Here is a 23,372-nt window from a genome sequence, read left to right on the forward strand (position 1 = left end):
GCCCAAAGGATTGTATTTCAGGGATGCTTACACATAGACATGATTTCCTGTTTAAAAACGCTGAAGATTCACGTGATACTTTTATTTCTACATCTGCATTTTTAGCATGGAAAAGAAAAATGGCTTAACACCACCTTCATCCTGTTTTGACTTATAGAAGATCATCTGACACATGATGCCACACGACTGAAGAGATGATTGGTCGGTGGTGAACTCCATGGTGGAGACGAACCCCAGGCGCAAATTTGAAGGCGATTCATTATTTAGTTGGAAATGGAGCTTTGAACTGGTTGAACTGGATTAAAGCCACAAACTCATCTGATTTTCTTCCCTTCCGGTGGATTAATTGCTCTTTATAACAGGCTGAATAAACTTTCACCTATAGCTCCACGGTTTTTCAGAGTATTCACTTTAAAGCCTTAGAATTTCTTTCAAGAAAGGAGGTTAGATTCACGGTGTGACATAATCGAAAATGATTTTATTTGATCATTTACATTGAATTGATATAAACATGTCCATGAAACAAAAATGGTTCAAACAATTAAGAAAGTCATATTTGATAATAAGCACAGACATAACTCTTGGAAACATAAGTTATCACAAACTGACCAAATGGGAAGAGAGTGCTTCCCCTACACAAAACATCCTATATAACAGATTATAGTTAGAGTCAGTTTCCATGTCGTCATTTGTAGTATGTCCCTTCGTTTTGTATTTGTTTATTTACTTATTTATTTTTGCCCTGGACAGCACATGCAGTCAAGTCCTTTTCCATGTTGTCCTGATTCCTGTCAAACCAACACAACCTCATCTCTCCCTCTCTTCTTTCTCTCTGGTGAAATCGTTCATGTGCTCATGCTGTTAAACTTCCTTGGTGTTTCTGCACGTCCACCGTGCACGCGCCTTTGGCCCTTCACAGTTGCATGCTGCGCAGCAGGTTTGGAGAAAAAAACAAAGGGGAAATGTGTCACCTACAGTTGAGTATTTCAAGGTATCCTCAGAAATTGTCTTCAAAAACCAGTCAGTCACCGGGAGCCCCGCAACAACAGGCGAGGGCTGTGCCAAATAAATATATACTGAGCAAACCAATAAGTTAAATTTCAATAGACAAATAAATAGTCGTCATAGGCTACATGCGAAATAATAAATTATAGCTTCAAACAGAACCAGCCCTATGCTTGATAGAGGCCATGAGGCCTGATAAATAGCTTCAGTTCTCCCTCTGGTCTGTGATTGGGGAGAGAATCAAACTGCCAGGTGCACAGCTCTGCTCTTTGTGATGTGAACAAGTATCCTGCTTGTATTTTTCCCGGTGGATGGATGAATAAGAACTGAACGCAGAGGAAAAGTTCTTCGTACTAGGTGAAGCTCATGGATACTGTGTGCTCCAGCGCTTTGCGGCGCAGCGACGCGATGCTTGTCCCTCTCCAGACCTCACTGTCCGGGCCACACAGCTGAGGCGAGCCGGGAACGTTGTTCGGGCCGGATAAGGACGCCATCCCGGGGAACGAGGGCTGGTAGAGGTGTGACTGCAGCCCGCCGCCGTTGGACGACATGTTGGATAGACCCATGGAGTTGTGCGGCGGCCCGGCGCCGAGGCTGCACTGTGACAGGGACTGCGCCATGGCCTGCTGGCGACCCAGGGAAGGCGGGAGCTGCAACTGAGACACACCGGGCATCCCTGCCGTGGCCCAGCGGGTGTCGTTTGCGTGGAAGGAGCAGAGGCTGTCGCCCATGGCCGCTGCCGCCGCCGCGGCGGACTGGAACTGGGGCAGGCCGTGGTGCGTCGGCAGCAGAGTGCCCGGAGAGCGGAACACGTTGGTGGTCTTCTTGCGCTTCTTCCACTTGGCGCGTCGGTTCTGGAACCAGACCTGCGGACAGGGAGGAGGAGGCGGTGAGAGGAGGCGGTTGTGATGGCTGCTGGGCCACTGACAGGTCATGTTATCAGAGCACATAAAGAAGGTTATGACATCAGCCCGTGATCATCATGATAATGTGAACAACCAACAATAAATCAGCTCCTGGAAAACACAGATTTATGTTTACTTCTTTTTTCCAGGGTCCCATCAGCTGGTGCCATCTATTTACACTGCTCAGGTCCCTAAATGTTCCCATCAACGATATGAAAACAATTCATTTTTTAAATAAGCTGAATTAATAACGTGTTTATTTTGCTTTAAAATCCAATAACGTCCACCAAGGTCAGATTTTTATATATCAAACAATATCTAAATTTTCCAAAAAGGCAAGTGGATTTTTTTTAATTATTATTATTATTATTATTTAGCTTTCGCAGAATTTAAGAACTTTGGTGATTTTGTAAAATAATTGTAAAAAACAATCATGCCCCTTTAATATTTGTGTGCAATATTCCAACATTGTATAGAGATGGTGAGTAGTTTTTCTTTTTATTGATAACTGTTTAATTTGTTTTGTGCAGAATTCATATTTATATTTGTATAAGATCATGTGTCCGCTCCTCGGGGATTTCACAGTGGTGCTGGGAGCTAGTGAAGAAGCAGGCAGTCAGATAATAAAGATAATGTTAGCGCTGTGACAAATGGCTCTCGCTGGTGAACGGACTTTATTCGCCCGGGTCCTTGAGCTGCTGCTGGTTTTGCTTGCGAGCGGGCGTCTATGATTAATGTGGAGATTTGCTTGAGAAAAGTGGGGCTCGGTAATAAGAGAGGGACAATCTCACTCTTATTCCAGCTCGCGTAGCCAGCCGTGAAACCCGGCCCGAGAAACATGACACTTCAGGAGAAAAGAAAACCACAATTTCTCATTCTGTTTAAAAATAGAGACACGGGCGCGCTCTGTGCGCGTCCGGCGGCGAGAAGCGGAGACAGGTGAATTGGCTCAAACTGACTCTGGACCTGCGTCTTATTCCCATCCCTCTAATAACAACAGATGAGCGTCATTACACTAATTCTTATTTTATGTAAATGCTATGTAGAAAGTGAAGTGACTCTTATAATAACGGTTATTAAGGTATTATTTCACACGTGAGCAGCTCCAGTGCATGTGCCACGTGGTTAATAAGGCGGTGCAGCTATCATTCCTTAATGTGCCTCATATTTTAGGAATTATTTTCACAGTGTGCAAACTGGAAGTGACTAAAGACACCGAGGACAACGCACAGTATTATGGGATTTAGTCATGGTGCTGACTTACCCTCGTGATCACAAGGTTAAAATGTATGTAAAGGTTGATAACAGTTTTATCTGAGGCGATTAAACGAGTGTAATAAAGATAATCGTCTGGTTCCCTAATTATATGTAATGACATGGGCGCAAAATTTTGACCAGTTTTAACAATCCCTCAGAAATAAGAGGTTTAACTTGAGTTATCAGAAAAACACCCACAACTGGGTCTGAAACAAATAAACATAAAATATTGGATACAGTTAAAATAAAAACAAGTTTTACATCATAAAAATCTGTTTTCATTCACTTGTCTAAAATGAATTTGTGAACGGATGAAAAATAAATCTCAACCTCAAATGTGTCAGGCTTGTTATGTCTAGTGATAATCCACAAGGTTGCTGGTTCCAATCCGAGGGAGGTTTTCAAGCATGGATTGCCATTGCGCAAGGCATTGAACCAGAATAAGACACAGCCTGTTTGTTTTTGTCTTTTATTAAAACAATAATATTATTAAAATATATTTGAATTATATAGTGAAATAATTATAACGTGTATCTTGCTTTGCATTTTATTCCAGATGATTATTTCAGTGTAGCAGTGGTCTTTTGTAATGATGGATATGATTGAAATAAAAACTATAAACCAATATCAGATATAATTTAACATGTTAGAAATGAAATTAGTTTCAGTTTCTCCGGAATACAGACATTACAAATTTTAATTTTCATAAAATGCAGTTTTGTAAAAGCAAATTCATTTGAATATTTAAATAGAGGGTATATTTTTTTGTCGATGGCGCGCAGAAACATTATTTTGAAATTAGTTTGCACACATGTTACAATGCTCCTGCAACGCATAGAGTGAAAAAAATAAGTTAGAAATGTTCGGTCATAAATGTCAATTAAAAAACGGCTGTTAGGAGAATTTAATTTCACTAAATTTAATTTATAATCCGGGTCCTGCAACAGCAAACAGATTGGGTTTTTAATTTTGGAGCCGGTGGAGATTTAGTTTTAATAAAACTTTTTAGAAAATATACACATGTTTAAAAAATATGTTCATTAAATAATTCAGATCTGAATAAATTCTGACCTGCACATGTGGTTTCTTGCTGCTTTACGCACATGTGAAGCGCAACATCAGTCGTTGTTTTGAGTTTTGCTTCAATACGACTCACTGATGATGAATGAGTGAATACAAACAGGCTGCATGCTTCCAGGCGTCCTACCTGCACTCGGGACTCCGTCAGGCCGATCCTCAGAGCCAGCTCCTCCCGCATGAAGATGTCTGGGTAGTGCGTTTTGGCGAAGCTCCTCTCCAGCTCGTTGAGCTGCGCCGGGGTGAAGCGGGTCCGGTGCCGCTTCTGTTTCTGGGACTGCTGTCCTCCGGACTGGCTCGAGTTGCTGCTGTTCTGCTGCTGCTGCTGCTGCTTCTCCTGATCTTTGCTGTTCACCTGCACCGTGTTGGATCCACCGCCCCCGCCGCTGATATCTTCACCGGGGAGCATCGTGGAGCCCTCCACGCCGTCCGAGCCCGGACCGAGCTCGCCGGAGTGGCCCGGGTCGGGTCCCCCTCCGCCGAGCCTGCACTTCAGAGCCTCCCTGTGGCCCAGGAGCTCCGCCGCGGCATCCTTCATCCCTGCAAAGGCAAGCAGAGCTGGTGAGATTTGAACAGTGAACACCTTCTCGACAGGAGGGAAACACATGGTTAGGCATTTTAAACTGCACACAGGCGACATGGAAGAAATCAGGAATAGTTGAAGCAAATTTTCTGCGCCAGTAGAAAATGATGCAGCACATGCATTAAAGCATCCAGGTTGCAAACAGAAACACCAAAGCAGAAATAAAAAAGCACATGATCGCAGCTCTATGACAGAAACAACTACAGCATGCACACATTACAATCTGCTCCTTAAATACTCTTAATTCAATTCGTTCACACGCTATCTCAGAAAACGGTTAAATCAAATTACGCAGTAATATAATAATAATAATTACTTTTCCAATGAATTAAGCGAGTTTAGTTCACTTCAGCCACATTAAGATGATGTAAGAAGCAAATTGACAATTTTCTGAGCTTGATTTAGGATTAGAAGTGGCTCCAGCTTACAGTAGAGTTGAAGACCGGAGTTTGGTGATGATAACTCACCGAGGCGAGCATCCAGGAGGTCGGCATGAGATAGCATTGCGCACCGCTCCAGGGCGAAATGCTATTCCCACCAACAACAAAAAAAATCTCTATGACTTTAACCTATTTAAGAAATATATATCGCCTAAATGAAAGCAAATTCGGTTTGTGGTTAAAAGGGAGGTTGGTTGCATTATAATGTAGTTTAGAGGAACGGGGAGGCGCTTAACGGCGGAATGAACCCATGAGCTGCTCCAAACGAGGACCAATCAGAGCTGAAGCCTGAGGTATGTCAGCCTCAGCCCGAGACCCCAGCGGCCCCCGTCCGTCCCCACCCCGCGTCCTCCTCCCCTCCTTCCTCTCACATCCACAAGTTCATTCCTCCTCATTCCTGTAATTGGCTTTGATTTCTCCTCCAAATTACATCCAATAAAATAACCTGATCTAATATCTGTGTGAGGGCTTCGACCCGTTCGAGAAATGTTGGATCACCACAATATTTGTTTAATTGTGCGTGCTGCTCTGCGCCCTGCTTTGCGCGCAAGAATTGGGACTTATTCACATGAGGACTATAGGCACAGCATGAACAGATAGCACACTGTGGACCATACACTCCATGACACAACTTGACAACAAGCTCCAACTTGCATTAATTATTTTTATCATTACCGTAATATTTTAGTCTCCTTGACCTCCTTGCGACTCTAAATGGCTCCTGGAGACCATCTTAAATCCTCCAGTGCAGCCGAAAAACTAACTTTCTATCTAATTCTAACAACGGCTCGTTTTCAAGGCCATTAGGCTTTTATGTAATCAGTGCCAAATCTGTTCGCCTTTATTGCAAATATCAGGGCGAGATCAGTATAAATCAGTGGTAATTTACTCGTATTTAGGCCCCACTGTCAAGGGGGGGGGGGGGGGGGGGGGGGTCGGTGTAAATGATGTGTGAGCAGATTAATTCGGCGGAAAGTGGAGGGAGTTGGACATGAGCTGTGGACTCACGGCTTTGATAAGACGACACAGTTACTGTGATGAGATGGCACCTGAAAACAGAAACGCGTAATCACGTGGAGACACTTGGAAAAGGGATTAATGCGCAATGTCTCCTGGTAAACTGTCTGAAGTGAGTTTTGTATTCATTTTCAAATAAGAGGATGAGACGTAAAAAGTGTCGTGACTGAATAAACCACAATGTGCCAAACGTTTAGGAACCAAAATAAATCGGACAGATGTCACGTTAATTTATTACGTGCTTGGAAAAGTGGTACAAAGGATGCGTCCGAGCGTGAACCCGGGGCTCGTTCGGTCTCTTTTCTCCATCCATCCAGGCTCCAATTGCCTCTGCTCATCTTTTTATTTGTCTGCAATCTGGTGGCACAGACAGGGCAGGGAGGGAGGGAGGGGTAGATGGAGGGATGCACGGGAGTGGAGTCGTGTGCGGGCGTCTGTTTCGGACGCGTCTTGCCATGCGGGATGAGGAGGAGATCTCGTCTTTGCACCGAGGTCTGCGTCTTTCTTCAAGGGAGGGAAAGGAGAAGATGAGCAACTGGAGATATTTCGTGTCCTCTCCCTTCTCCGGGCTCTTTTTTTAGAGGTATAGACTGAACGGTTTAAAACTGGAAACTGGAAACTGCGTGTGTTGTTGAATCAGATCAGGCTTTTCGATTGTATTGCCAATATAAAGCCACTCTTACATTTGTTTTCCAGCATAACTAGATTAGTGACAATTTACACGACTGTGCTTATTTGACTTAATGATAATGTCGAAGTTTGATGATCTCATGTGTTTCCATATTTTATGGATGCAAAAAAAAACAGTGAAACCCTGCTCGTGTTTATATTTAACCTGAGAAACAAACAGAGAGGATCATGTATTTGTCATGAGATATTTACAATAAAGAATAAAGCTAAAAGAATAAATAATTGTTAATTTTATTATAGACTGTTTGAAACTAGTGTCCCTCATGTTTCAGTGTAAAAAAGGCAGCATAGTTATAAACAGATATTTGTCATGATGGACAAACCGAATAAATCCATTTGATTACCACGAGACCCGGGCGCCTGTAAAACTATTGAACTGGTTATAGATTGAAGAGATGTCATGGTTTATTTTGAAAATTTAATAAAATACTTTTCCCTCTTATCATAATAATAGTAATAACTGTTATTATTATAATTTGTATTATACTTTGTTGTGAATCAATTTGCGCTTTGGGAAATCTAAATTGGTATTCCTTTTACATCCAATGCATTTAGTTTAACTAATTCAAAGGATACTTTTCACTTAATAGTGCCAATAGATTGTGTGTGTGTGTGTGTGTGTGTGTGTGTGTGTGTGTGTGTGTGTGTGTGTGTGTGTGTGTGTGTGTGTGTGTGTTTGTGCGAGGCTGTAATTGGGGTAAACAAGGACCAAAGCACAGTTTGCTTCATCTCTCCTCGTGCTCACATCAATCTCATGCATGGTACAAATAAAAATAGACAAACAAATTCGGCCGCCGCAAAGTTAATGCGGCGCATCTGAGTGTAAAGTAGACATTTTCACGCGTTGTGGAGATGACGATTGACTTTTAATAAAACTGTAAAAAATAATTAAATGCAGGTGAGGTGCACTGGAGCGTCAGCGTCGGATCCATGTGTGCGACTGTGGCCGGTGGCACGCAGTTGGCGGCTGGCGGGGCTTGAACCCGCGACCCCCTTGTCACATGCGCACCTGGCTCATCCCAACAAACGCGCAGGGCCCCGGTGATTTTCGTTGTTCCTCTCTCTCTCCCGCTCTCAGATCCGTCAGTGCAGTCTGTATTCACTCAGTTAGAGATTTCTGGGGAGAAAAACAATCGATCTTCCATCCGCACAGGCCTCCAGTTTAACAAATTCTTGTTTCACGCAGCTGATTTGGCGACAGTCTGCGGGGATTAGGAGTAATAAGTTACTGTGCGTCGAGAGCAGGGGATGCTGATGCTGCAAGTCACACACGCACACACACGCGCGCACTCTCTCTCTCTCTCTCTCTCTCTCTCTGCGCAGTCTGCGGCAAACCTTTGACACGGGCTAAATTTGCGGCAGACGCAGCATCATCCCCAGCTGTGCTGCTATATAAATGTAGGCTCTATCCCTATGGTTTATTGTTAATATGAATTATATCAATAAACTTAATAACCATATTTACATGATCTACAAAACCATAGAAGTGCTCACATCCTCTAGTTACAATCTTTAAATCCACCCCTAACATCCAGTAACCAAGTATAGAAAAAAACTGATGGAGTACATAAAGTATTAAGACTTTCTCTGTGTTATAGCTTGGATCTATGGACTTCACTAAGTGCAGTATTTTAGTATCAGTACTTAATGACTTTCCACAGCTGAATAACTCTCCCACTATTAGATTGGAAATGGCAGGTTAGTTCGCTCTAGGGTCATATACCTTGATTTCTGTGTAATATCAGCCGGCCTAATGTTAGTTTTCACTGATCATTAGAGAATCCAACTCAGGTGCTTCAGGGAAGGAAATATTTTTTAAGAAATGAAGATATCAAGACGAGGAGATGCTGCTGCACAGGAAAAATATCACGTCAACCTCAATATAGCCCAAATCAATTCATGAGCAATGTACAATGCTAAGAGTACTCATTACTTAAGTACTCATGTTAAATCGTTTAAGTACTACTTTACTTTAGAGTTCCTTAAGTAATAATGTAGTATCTTACTCCGCTCCTCATATCTCAGTTTTCACGATTTGTAAAATATGGATTTCAATTGATAAAAGGACCCAAAACAGTCAATAATAAAATCCTGCTTTCACATACATGCAATAATTTTTTTTTAATCACATGATAAATAACACTTTCCAGCGACCACTCTGCTTCCTTATCATCTCCTCTACTGTTATACGGTCCACATTTTGAAACGATACTTCCTTTCACTGAGGTGAGTGTATAGGGCTTGTAACAGAGTATTTGTACACAGTCGTATGTCTCAGGTACAGGATGTGGATACTTCTTATCCAGCCTGTACGTGTTCACAGAGCAGCCAGCAGCTTGCACGGGTCCTCTGGTCACATAAACCCAGGTGCAGCGCACCACCGCCGCATCTCATGCCTCAATTAGCACTGCTGCCCTCTGTACGGACTCGATTAGGCCGTGATTTATCCGAAAGAAATATAATTATACCTCCAAATAAAATAATCAGCATTGAAGAGCGATTTCCTTAACGAGATGGAGCGGGGTAGATGTCACGGAGTAGCAGCGCCTCATTAGGGCGGTAATGAGACTTTGGGGTGATCCCGATAATTATCGAAATCTGTAAAATAAGGATCAAGTCAAATGTAACCTTAATTTGTCTGGCAATTGAGTTCATTCATTAGTATGACTATTTAGGAAGGACTCTCTCAGCCTTAATACACGGTGTCGTTATTTTAGGGCCATGTGGATAATAGATGGAGCTGCTGCGGGGATGTCAGGCAGCCCTGTTTTGTCATTCATGGCCATAACCAACATTTGTCATTTGACTGACAGGGATGCCCAAAGTGCTCTTGTCTTTATTGTAGGAATCAAACACAATTCATGTCAGTGCTGTTAACAGGAATACCAGTAGTTGAAGACACTGTGTAAGTAAATCCAGCAGTCAGTATGTGTGATTGATCGATCGAAAGTCCAAAAAAATTATGATCTATTGTTTTTTAAACCAGATTTCTCAAAATCATTGTCTATGTTATACTATTCAGTAATATTGATAAATATATTTCCTATCAATGACTTACATTTCAAATAGATTAATCCATAGAATAAATTATTAATTGCACCTCATGTTAGTAGTATGTGTTATATCAAGGGATGAAGCCAATTAATGTCCTGAAAGTGTCAGATACATATAAAACGAAAGCTAAATTAAAGAAAAAAACAAGAGAGGAAAATTGTCACAATTCATAAAACACTGGAGCCTATGTAGTGATCTAGAGTTTCTTTATTTACACTGGTGACCATTTACTTCAGATCGACTAAGAAATGGACCACAACCTTCGAAAGAACTGTCATTAGATGAATGGCATACATGCGTTTGTATATAATTGTATTAATTAAGGCCAGACAGTGTATACATGACAAAAATGAAAAAACAAACTCCATTCCTAGACTGTAATAAACTGAACATTTTATGGTAAAATTTGGGATTTTACAGACAGAACAAAAGCATGAACAAATGTGTTGGCATGGGGAAAAGTCAACAGTAGAAATAATAACATCAAGAACAGAGGCTTTGATCGGATTCAGTTTGTCTCCATGGCCTGATGAAGGGAATGCACGTTAAAGAAAGAGGTGAATCTCACAGTGCGAACAAGAAACGCATAAGGAATCATCCTTCAAGCTTCACTGAGTCCAACATCTTCTGAGCATCTTTGTATTCCTCCGATTCGGCCAAATCCACTTCTGCTTCCTGAGAAGAAACAAACACACACAGACCCACAGCTGGGTTTTATTGCCATTTTACAAAAGCACTGCCATCTCCTGCAGCCATAATGAGGAATTATAGCTGGCTTCTAAGGGATAAATCCACATCTTGGAGTTTTTTGAGTGACTCAATGTGAAAAAAGATATTTAAACAAACCTGTCTGGATGTCACTTCATTGACATAAAACTTGAGGTCGTATTTCACTCACTTTCATGTTTCTGATCTAAATTTAGCAGTAAAGGAGGGGACCAGGTGTTAAGGTGACTGTATGGCATCTATGTCCTTCAATCAAGTGTGTGTGGGTTTGTGTGGTGGTCACAGCGGTGACAGCACTGTTAATGATCTGTGATGAGCAAGTGCATATGCGCATGTCTGCGTTAAAGAAGATATAAGGGGAGGCTGAGTTATAGGGATGAGGTCATGTGAATAATTGCAGGTTAGCTCCCTCTGCCTGCAGCTCAGGCATGAGCATGGCAGACGGGCTAAAAAGATCCAAGTTGATAAACAAATGTAAATGTAAAGCAAGTCTGATTCTTAAGCCCATCACTGGTGTTATACTGTATTCAGTGACCCTTTAAATCCTCTTAACCAAATATAAAACATGCGAAATCTATTAGCAGAAAGATGCATTTGATTAAAATACTATTTCAATTGTGTTTTTACCATTTAGCTTCTGCAGCTATAACACAGACAACCAGTAAGGAACACATTTTACCGGCCAGGGTTCGTGTATGTGACAGAGGGGTGATAAAATATGTGATACAATATGTGGTGAAATACGTGGTCCTATAACCGTTCAGCTAGTGAAAACGCCACTGTGTAAGTTTGATAGTTAATTACCGTAGTTTATAGTTGTGTGCCTGTTTGGTAATTGTGTCTAATTTGTTCAATTTGTAAATATAACATTATTCCGCAGTGAGAAATAAAAACTTCATCCTTACAATTAACTGAGGACAAGTTTTTATCTTTTGCACTCCACATTTCCCATTCAGCTAAAGTGTATTTGGGTGAAAGCATGATTCTGTGTGGTGGCAGAAACAAATAAACATTGTAACCATCTCTATGGCAAGATAGGGACAAACTGAATATTTTAGTTTGGGGTATGAACAGTGTTGGAGGATTGGAAGCTACATGTTTTGCAATAAATGTTTAATGCATTTTAGTTTTTGATCATTATTTCAGTTCAACAGCACCTTTACGGCAGGATTCAGTCTAAAGTTCCGGATACAATTCTGTCTTTTTCCGCAGTTTGCCTTTCACACATGAACAACGCAGGATATTACGTGTGGAACGTTAAGGGCGTCGGCCCTTATCACCATAAGTTCTCTTGACATCTTTGTCAAAGTCTTCATACAGACATCACTTTTTAATCCTTCGATATTTGTATTTTTTGATTTGTGTCTTTTATATTTGCGTTAAAAAACGACACCATACGCCCACTCACTCAAGCTGAATCCGGCAGAGGATCTCCTGCTGAGCTCTCACATGGCTTCATTTTGACGTTCTCCAGAGTTTCTACTGGGGGAGAGGCAGCAGAAACTCCGGAGAAAGTCCATAGGCCCTCAGTCGAACATTTACATTCTCACATACAGCCCCCCCGGAGATTGTCAGGAGGTTAGTCGGAGTTCAGCGCATGTCTGAATGCAGCAGTGCTCCCGTCAACGAAGACAGTCAAGTCAGACAACATCTAGCATTTGAACTTAGATCTATACAATGTCAATTCTTTGCCAATATGTCAGTCATGACAGCTATAAAAGATGATGTGTCAGGTCAGTTCATCTGTCAGCTTGTTTTTATGCATCTGATATATTTGCCTTTCTTTAACTTGCCTGTTGGTACATTTTTATCCATTAACATGTGGCGTAATGTTTCTATGTAGGTTCACTACATCCTATCTTCATATGCTGGAATAAGAACTAAAGCAAGCACCACTTGATGGCAAAGGGCAAATGTTTAGAGTAGATTTATGACTAAAAATGTGTAAAATGAATAGAAAACAAAAATGGATTAAGAGAGTCATCAGAACAGTTATTTCATGTTATGAGATGAATTTTTTTTCACATTTCCATTTAATGGTGACACGTATCAGATACTTACAAGTAAATTTGTCAGATCTTCGTGTGCTATGGACAGTCGGCGGTGGCAGTCCGGGACCATCATTCTTGCCTCCTGCAACACCTCTATCTGAAACCACACAAGAGACCACATCATCCCCATTATATTTTTCATTACCAGTCCTCACAAAAATCAACACTTTTTTCTTTCAAAGTTTAAACATTCATTATAAACAGCCAGACACAGGAATATTCATTGGCTGTTGCCTCGTTTCTGACAGTAATGTGCAGGTTGTCCCACATGCACGCCGCTGTGGTTAACATCTCCCAACAAGCCGGCACTATGAAAAATGTTATTGAGTTATCGATTGGGCAGGGAGTTGGGCAGCAGGGGACAGCCTCGATCTGACTGCACACCTGAATGAATGAAGAAACCCTGAGCCGAGGGCACTGTGATCAGGCGTAAACAGGTATTACTACGCCTGGAGTGAAACTGCGTTATAACCTGGGGAACTTTCACAGCCGCGGCTAATGTGGAATTCCCCGGGCTGGCACCCTAAAGAGCAGAGAAGAGTTGGCTAACGCTGTCAGACACACTTACTCATGACAGATGCTTCCTCAACTAGCCCTCTGTCGAGCTGGAGAGTCAAAACATGGACTCAGTTACACACAGGTACATTACACGTCTATGCACAGGAACAGGCGCTCAGATGAACTTGTGCACTGGCAGTCTGGCAGACTAACTGACATACTGCAACACGGTAGACAACTAGTTGAGTCGGTTGTCATGTAGATGTGACAAGGTGAGTCAGACTAAGCAGAGGAGTGCTAAAACAGAGAAAAGTCACAGTGCCCTCCCAGTGCAGTGGAATGATCCCATCAGTGCTGGATAAAGATGACACTTACAGTGTATTGATTCCATTAAAACAAAAACCTCTAATCCATCCTGCCTCAGACCTCTCATCTCCAACCATAATCCATCTGGCCTCCCACACTCCCCCATTTAACACCAGCCAAGCCGGCTGCTCAGCCCGAGTCGCCGCGCAGGGAATGAACAAACAAAACAAAACACAGGCTGAATTCTAATGTCACCAGAAGATTTAATCAGAATTGGAGTCTGCACAGAAGCTCCAGGCTGAAATATGTACAAAAGAAATCCAAATGAACTGGGACAGAGTACTTCTGCAGGAGTAGTTAACTAATAGTGGACCCACTTATTTTGTTACTGTCAATAAAGTCAGCTTCTCTAAGTTACAGTTTGGCACCAATTGTGTTTAATAAATGGTGTTTCGTTTCTTTCTCTTAAGAGATATTTGTGATGTGGAAATGTATAAATGCATTATCTGCTTGCTGAAGACCGTTATGCTTTCAAATGACAAAAATGCATCATATACTTCGAAGTTTGACACATTGAAGTTTTCATAGACATTGCTAACTATAACTGCCAGCTTTTAACAAGAGAAAAAACATGGATGTCCTAACCATCTCTTCTATAAATCTTAAATCATACCACTAAAATGTATTGTAAAATAAAATTGTATCAAGGTCAGCTTGGATTGGCTCCAGCTCCCTATGCAACACCGCAAAGGATAAGCAGAATAGATGATGGATGGATGGATCAGTTGGGTATCACCGGCATGTTAGTGCTTCTGTTGCCTCCACAGGAGTAAAACTTATCTAAAAGCAGCGCCCACTCTTACAGGCTTGTGTCTAGCACACTATCTGCATTCGAACATAGCAGCCAGCAGCTGGTTAGCTTCAGCCAATATACCGAATAAAAATAAGATATAGCCGCAGTGTTTTTGATTTCACAGCACTGTTTTGAGCTAAATGCTAATGTCAACATGTTTGGATTTGCAGGTATTTTTGACAATGCATCCAATAGTCGTAGAGACATTTGAAATGTCAACCACTTGATGGCAGAAGAGTAAAATCTGTAAAATAAGTGGTTCACCAAAGTCATTACACATCCTCTCTCATAAACATCTGCACAGACTTTCCTTGAATTCGATCCCACAGCTGATGACACATTTCAGTGAGAGACATCCATAGAGCCACACTGGGAGCCTGGCTTAACATTCTTTGATTGCTATTCTCTGGACACACTGATTAATGCATTTTATTTGGCATTCTTCTGAATTTCACCTTTTTGGCCTGAATCCCTGTGTAATGAACTGTACCCTTGTATCTGACTGTGTTAATCAATGACCCTGTCTTTTCGCTTTAAATTAAAAATTCTCTGTTAAAGTGAAAACAAAGCACAGAAATCTCCTCACAGATAGTTTGTGTTTCAGATGTTGAGTGCGCTAGCATGATGTATGTCATACAAATGTCCACGCTCTGAACTGCTATCTGCAGAGAACACGCAAATGATGGAGGGCTGCAGGCAAAGTGACAGAGAATGGAGAACAGGATATGGGCCAGTGATCTGCTAGGGACACTAAATTGCTAGCATGTGTCAGTAATTATCAAACTCCTCTAAAGTAACATGATATAATTACATCTGCATCAAGCAAATTACAAAATCACTAATGATTGTCCTCTCAAAACCTAATTCTTCATTATCACTGTGGACTGACCTCATTACATGACTGAGGGGCTACTCAAATCATGGAGATACAATTTGCCTTCTAACAGTTGGAAAGTGAAAAATACCTCTTCACTTACTAAAGGATCATAACAGCTGGTGATAAATACAGCGCTATCAAATTAAGACACGGAAAAACATCAAAGTAGTATAGTAACAAATAGAAGTAGAGGACCCCCATACCTGTTTCTTGATGACATATTCATCTCCAGCCTCAGCTTTCAGGCGCGCAACCTTCTCCTCTTGCTGTTTTGCCTCATTTATATAGGAAATCTCCTCTTTGGCCAGGCTGCAGAGGACGGGAAGAGAGGAAAACACAGTTCATAGTTAAAGGCAGTGACACAGCTGTTGTTCCATCACACATGAAACATAAATGCACAGCCTCTCAGACAGATAATATAGGCTGAACCATGAAAAAGGCAGGCTGTGATGGTCACCTTTTACAGACGAGGCCATCTATCCTCATTCTCTCCTACGTTACTCTGACTGAGGGGACACAGTGAGATCATCTCCCGCAGGATGGCAAGATACACCTCGGTAACAACCAGCGAACACATCATTCCTCCTCACTGCTGCAGGGCCTCAGACAACACCGGTATCCATGTGGAGATCAGCCTCAATTTAGGCTTCCATGTGAAAGCTATTATTATTCATACCGTGATCTAAAACCAGCTCAGGACAGGATGTGCTTGAATGAAAGATGGTTTATAGCCGTAACAAGCACTCACTATTACAACAGAATATTGTTCAAAGGCAGCTGCCTGATAAGATTCTTACTCAAGACACAATGATTCATGTACAATAATTCCAAAATATGAGGCTTTATAAAAGTCTGTGCGATCCTGTAAACTATTGAGCGTATAGAAATTGCTTCAAATAACAAACCCTGGAAAGCTCATTCTTTTGGCAGCAGAAACAAGTTGTGAGTTAATATTAATACCTTTTTTAGTTGGCGATCCTTTTATCAAAGCATGGCTTATTTAAACGTTCAGTCTATACAGTGCAAAATTATTGGTCATTTGAGTGTTTTTCGTGTCCAACTGATAAATCAAAGTTAAATCCTTTGTCTCTTCTGTCTCTACCAACTCTTGAGGAAAACACCTTAAATACAACAAAAGCACTTAAAATATTATTTAACTTTTGGTTAAATTACAAGTAAAAATACAAAGCGTGACATCTCCTCAATCAACAACTGTCTTAACCTCTTTCTTTTAGCGAGAATTGGGCTTAAATTGAATTGTTAATTTGTTGTTTCTTAAATGTGTGTGAATGGCATACAACTGCACTGTAAAAAGCTTTGCGTGAGATCAAGACTAGATAAGCACTATATAAATACAGACTACTTACCATAATCTATGGTATAGTATAATTATTTCCCAAAAAGTCAATGTGACATGTTCATGCTTGTTTTGTGTGTCCAGCAGAAACGTATAAAAAGAGCTGGGAGCGAGATTTGTGAAGCTGTATTAAAATCAACATGCTTGTCATTTTTGCCTGAAAATCCTTTTAAATGTCCATAATTTAAGAGAGTTGTCTCGTTCCTACAATTATAATAACCATGTTTTACATACAAATGATGATTCAGCATGAAATAATAATGGTGAAATATTGCAAAGCAAAGGCAAATCCATGGTATTTTGCTTATTTACCCTTAATATGGCACTGTAAACGTATTTTGTGCATTTAGATACATCCACTCTACTGTTAAATTGTTCTTCAACAATATACAATGAAAAACTTTGCAAGGACACAAGTTACAAATAAAAGAAAACTTCCATTGAAAGAGTTAGATCACTGTCATTTAATAAACATTTTGATAATTAATTCTTACTGGGAAGCAAACCAACATCTGAATTCGATTATCGTTAACTATTTACATCTAAAATAAGCACAAATTTAAAATGTCCTTATTGTCAGAAACAAAAGACATCAGCAGCAACCACAAAATACAAAACTTCTTGCTGTCCTTGTTAACTTTGTAATGCCTTCCAGCTCGCACCTTATCACTACGCTTATCTGACTCCTATATCCACCTCCAACACACACACTAAGACACACAGACACACACCCTACTAGTCCTTTTTTAAAGATTAATTGATCATCAATTTAGTCCCTAATTTGAACCAAGTCAGGTGGTAAATGGGCCTCTTTTCCTTGATTGTTAGTGAAAATGGGCTTGAGTACATTGATAAATTTTGATTATTTATCTATTACGGGCCAAATGGAACAAAATCTATTAAACAGATTCAGACCCTGATTGGCATAATGGAGTTTGAAAATATCGCTATTGATAATAATTCCCAGCTAATAGTCTTTTTCCGGCTGTGCCTGCTTATTGGAATGACAACACAAATTTCATTTTTCATAAAATCAGCTGCGTGTGCATAAGTGAGTGATCCTTCATTAATCAGTCAAATTACTGGGGACCCTTCCCTCCGTGTTGCACTGCTCCTTGCTTAGCCAAGGAAGCCAACAGCACTCTGTCATATTTTACATCAATTACCATGGATTCTAATACAGTTCCATCAAGAAGCTTTTAAACAGGCACCATATGCAGCAGCAGCTCGCGCCTTCCACTCTCGTGCTTGATGCAGAATGAGTGATGTCGTCTGTTTAGAGTAAAAAGAGGTGGCAAAGAGAAGGGAAAAGATGGAGAAAGGAGGGCTGGAATAATTTGAATAAAACTGAAGGACAGTCTAATAACAAAATGTCCATTCCTCCCCTTCCAGTCCTGATGTTAATTTCTTATTTCTCCCAGACTTGGAGCACTATGTGAATGAGGGGTGGGGTCGTGGCTGGTTTTAAATAGACCTGCCACCTCAGGCTTAATGGAAAAGGCAGCTCTCTGGAAAATAGAAAAAAAGGAATTAGAGTGAGCCGACACACACGCACACACACACCACTTGGCCGCCTCCTCTAGCACTGTATTTTTGAGCCACGATGTAGTCTGTGCTGGGACCGGAATGACAAAGGCAAATTACTGTTGTCATTTTATTAAGGGCATCCGCCTCGCTAGGGCAGAAAGGCACTGACTGGAATGTGCAAAAGCCACTGGAAATAGGCCGGGCTAAAAGAGCAGGCAGGTTTCCTCTAAACTCAAATATCTAAAAAGGGAGGAGGTACTGAGGAAGGCAAGAGGAAAGAAAAAAGGAGAGAGGCACAGGACAAAGATAATGAATGGGAGGAACGCAAGATTACGAAGAGACGCAGTCTGTACATTTAAACCTAACAGCTTGATTAAGGGTCCATGTCATGGCAGCACTCTTGGCCTGGAGGAGGTAAGATGTAATAACCTTTGCCTTATGTCCAAATAGTATTCTCAGAGACATCAGTGCAGTAGTTAGTAGGGACGGGAATCGGCAAGGACCTCCCGATACAATACTATCACGATACTTAGGTGGTGATACGATATGTATTGCGATTCTGTGGGTATTGCGATTCTGTAAGTATTGCGATTCGATATTACGATTTCTTTTGGTTATTTTTTTTTTTTTTTTTAACAACTGGACCATGGAAAACAGTTGAATCATACCTTCAAATAAAACACAGTCGAATTCACCTAGAGCTTTGCAAGTTTTATTTTAAATATCAACATTAACTTAATGACTGCCGGGCAGCCAATAGAGAATATAAATAAAAATGTGCCCTATTATTGTATAGCCCTGTCAACTGCACACAAACTGACAGATTAAGAAATGTATACCACTTAGGCTACTTTAACACAATAAATAAAAGGTAAATTAAATAGAATGAATAAAAAAGGCTATGCTTCACTGTTGTTTGCATGTAGGCTATGCAAAGTTAGTGCTTGGGTATGTTTAGATTCTTTTGCAAAAACAAGGGTTGGTCAACATGCTCTGGGGTGAGGTTACTCCTCCCACCCATATATCCCCCCGCCCCCCCCCCCCCCCCCCCCCATATAAAACCAATAAATATACGTAAAAAAACGATTTGGGAGGCAGCATCGCGATTTTAAATCGTCATTCACAAGAATCGCGATTCGTAACTGAATCGATTTCCCCCCCCATCCCTAGTAGTTAGGGACAGTTGTGATGAGGTACACTGATGCTACACTACATCACTGCTGTTATTCCTACACTGGACACTGGGTGACATTATCCCCAGTGGGAAATCCAGCCTCCATCATTACCACCTCAGGGAGCCTGTTAGCAATCTGACCCTCATCAAAACACAATCGATAGCACATTACACAACGCCATTGACAGGAGGGAATCAGAGGTCTGCCTGATCGACGAGAGACACACCCAGACAACCCCACACACGCCACTACACTGAGCCAAGCACCTCAACCACATCCCATGATAGCTACAATATGTTCTCCACATTCAGATGAAAACTCTGAATAGATGCAATCACTATTAATAGACTGGCTTAATATGGATGAGGCTCAAACGCTCCTACATCAAAAGGTGTATTACGCATCTGATGTTATCACACTTTTTAATGCTTGGTTTATATTCATCATAATTGTTAGGAGCAAGTGTAAATTTTCCTATTTTGCCAAAAGACAAAAATTGAGACAGTATGGTTTGTGGTCTATATTTATACCAAATCAAAGCGAATTTTGTCTTGGGTCTAAGTACTAATATAACGCTTTTCTAGGCTACGATGTTATGTTATATGTTGTATGTTATATAGTATGTTATTTTTTTATTTTGTAAAGTAGTCTACTGCGTAGATGTTGCCTGCCATGTCACACGAATTTCACTGCTCCGATGACGCGGTCATTGGTGCATGTGACAATAAAAAAACGTTGAATTTTGGACTTTGAACTTTTTAGTCTTGATGACCACTCATGCAAAATGGGGGAGACTGGGACCAAACCGCACACCTTCTGGTTAAAGGATGACCACTCTACTCCCAGTATATTTACCAGTAACATCCATCACAAGCGAGAAAACAATGTAGAGCAGGAACAAAGGGAATAGAATTGGACATAAAACTGCTTTCCATGCAACATATGCTGAGTAAATGGCCTGTGTTGACGTATATAGCTTCTATTCCACACTGCCGATACAGCCATCAGGGAGGGGCGATTTGGGGGTTCAGTATTTTGCCCGAGGATATTTTGGCATGCAGACTGGAGGAGGTGGGGCTCGAACCACCAACCCTGTGATTAGTAGATGAGCCACAGCAAAGGTTTGGAATTATGGTATGTTGCTGTGAGTAAATATGATATATATCTTATGTTTTTGTCATGGATTCATAAAAAAGGTTAATAAAAAAAATCTGAAAAAATGTAATATTCATTTTTTTTTTACATTCTGAAATAAAGATAACAATTTCCTAGAAAGTATATTGTGCCACAAATACCACAAATTCAAATTTTAGAATGTAATGACTTTGATATAAAAGGCTGAAAATGACACAATCATAGAGGGATTCATCTAACCTCCTAAAATGCTAATCATTGAAGTTATGGCTTGCAGTGGTGTTGAGAACATGATAATGTTAGCAAGCGTGAAAGGTTAAGAATATTATGCAGACATGTCAATAGTTTTGAGTATTTCACTTTTCTGACACATATACGTGTTGAACTGTGTAGATGTAACTTTTAAAGTGCTAAAATAGAGAGTCTGACAACTTATAAGACATCCTTATGATGCCCTGTATAGGGTTTTGAGCCCTTAAGATGTTTTTGATTGTCATTCAATACACAATACCATCACAGAAGTTTCTGATAAGTGCCAAATCTGTTCTGCACCAGGGCAACAACCCCAAACTTACATATACATATTTAAAGAGCCTGTAGAACAAGGAGTCCTGTAATAAATGTGCCACCTTCCACAGAGGACTGATCTCAATATCTCAAGTTCTCCAAGATACTGGGAACAACCCACCTGCTGAGCACCATGAAAAACTGTGCACTGGTGTACAGAGGAGAGTCTGAGCAGTTTTCAATGTAAAAAGTCACACTAACCAATTAACTAGATTGAACCATTGGTAAATAAAAACCAGTACAGAATCCTCACTTTATTTTACTGCCTGAAACTTCTGCACTTTGCTGTGAAAGTAAACCATGTGATGTGTGGTAGTTTAACACAGAGAACAAAGTATTTCTGGAACAATGGACCTTTCCCTGTTGTTTCCTGTACGTGCAAATAATGAATTCCCTCCATCATCACCACATACCTCCATCACTGCAGTCTGGCTAAGGTATTTCTATTTAAAGATTGCTTTAAAAAACAATTTGACAGGAATAAATAATTGTTTTGCTAGCAAATCTGGTGATGGTTTATTTTGTGTTACATTGAGTAAATATGAGGTCATAATTACTAAATATATCGCACCCCTGTTATACGTGACCTGTTACATGAGTGTAAATGACTGTGGATCGGGCATAAAGTCACCAAAGAGCCACAAATTCAACTTTTTCTTAGCAATATGTTAGCTGGCAAGCTTACAGCTAGCATGAGTCGACAAACTGTAGACACCGCTACAATAAACCCATGTGCCTTATTTACGCCATCTTTGAGATTATGACGGTCTTAAGTTGTCGCACCAGAGATATCATGGAAAGTCCGTCCAACAATAATGAAGTGCAGCGCCATGAAAAACAAGCACTGCTTCAACATCACCACAGACCACAGGCCCCGGCGAAACACCGGAGTAGAGTGGAAACCTCGCCGGCAGACTGTCTCCAATGCGCGGCCTGGCTTCATGTGGAGGCGGACACTCCGTCAGGCTAAGCTAACTAGCTCGTGCAACGTGAGTGGCTTTCTAAACATGCCATGATAACTGGAACCAGACTCACCGCTTAACGATGCCAGTCTTTATCTTTATCTGTCTTATTCCCGGGTGAGCCATGGCTGTAGATACTGTTTTTAATGCTCAGTAGAGAAGTGACGCAGGTGATGTGTGGACGATGTGCAGCCGGAAGTCAGTGCTGAAGAGATGATCACAGATAAATCGAGCACAGGCTCCTCGAGCGATCAGGATGACAGAGGTACAGTGAAACACTACACAGTTATTAGGACTGATATACAGTTATTAACATTTACAGTATTTGGATTTTTCTTAAATAAACATGTAACTTTTTTTGAATTCAATATTGTCAATTAAGCTTTTTCATTTTGTGGCTGTGTAGTTTTGTACTTATTGGTGTGTTAAGTCACTATAACCTACTTAACATATTTTTGAATAGTAATCTGCCATAATAACTTTCTTCTGTAGTGGAGTAAAAATATCACGATGTACAAATATAATAATAAATCACAAATACTGAAGTACAAGCACTTAAAACGTAATCAAAGATAAACAGAACTGCAAATGTACTGTGTTAGAAATTCAAAAGGGGATAACATATATGATTCAAAAGAGAACTTTAAAATGAGATTTCCTCATTAACTCAGGTCATGTGTTATCACAGAGCACAAACGTGGTGGAGAACAAAACACATGGAGGATTGTAATCTTAAAACCAGTAGTATTCTAGGCACAGACTTTATCCAACTTAATTATATCATTTTAATATCAATATACCATATTATATTATACCAGTGGTGATTATGTTGTTTTAACCCTGGAAGATATAGGGTGTGATGATAATGACTAGATGTAAAGAAGGTTAATGTTTATAGCTCATATTTATGAACGTGTGTGTGTGCGTGTGCTTGTGCGTGTGTGTGTGTGTGTGTGGTGTGTGTGTGTGCTATGTGGTTGACATACAGTATATCTTTCTTACTTAACTGTGTTTTTAATGACACTTTCTTATTTGAAATTCATAATGTTCCTAATTATGTGTTATGTGGTACAGAAATACAATCAGTAGCCACAAATATATCGGCTTAGTTCTGCATCACGTGCAGTGCATATTAACAAGTTTTAAAAAACTTTTTACGGCCAAGTTTAATAAGTTGTAAAACTGGCACCTTATTATATACAGGCTAAATACTTTATGAAGCAATATTTGAATTACTCATGTCCAATCTATGAAGTACATGTACTGTTATGTATATTCAATAATAAGTGATTTAGCATTTGTTACCTGTCT

The 23,372-nt window shown here is 40.5% G+C and overlaps 2 protein-coding genes across 2 annotated transcripts; both read right to left on the reverse strand.

The window, feature by feature from the left end:
• Window positions 1-1,358: 1,358 nt before the first annotated feature.
• On the reverse strand, window positions 1,359-5,331 carry otpa (orthopedia homeobox a). The gene is made up of 3 exons (XM_053411651.1): window positions 5,295-5,331; window positions 4,375-4,784; window positions 1,359-1,871 (listed from the first exon to the last, which is right to left on the reverse strand). Exons 1-3 carry the CDS (start codon window positions 5,329-5,331, stop codon window positions 1,359-1,361), a joined length of 960 nt encoding a protein of 319 aa, XP_053267626.1.
• Window positions 5,332-10,217: 4,886 nt separating this feature from the next.
• On the reverse strand, window positions 10,218-22,296 carry tbca (tubulin cofactor a). The gene is made up of 4 exons (XM_053411627.1): window positions 22,135-22,296; window positions 15,543-15,648; window positions 12,816-12,902; window positions 10,218-10,703 (listed from the first exon to the last, which is right to left on the reverse strand). Exons 1-4 carry the CDS (start codon window positions 22,185-22,187, stop codon window positions 10,623-10,625), a joined length of 327 nt encoding a protein of 108 aa, XP_053267602.1. The 5' UTR covers window positions 22,188-22,296; the 3' UTR covers window positions 10,218-10,622.
• Window positions 22,297-23,372: the final 1,076 nt, after the last annotated feature.

This window comes from Pleuronectes platessa, chromosome 19, assembly GCF_947347685.1.
Source record: "Pleuronectes platessa chromosome 19, fPlePla1.1, whole genome shotgun sequence".
Taxonomy (NCBI): domain Eukaryota; kingdom Metazoa; phylum Chordata; class Actinopteri; order Pleuronectiformes; family Pleuronectidae; genus Pleuronectes; species Pleuronectes platessa.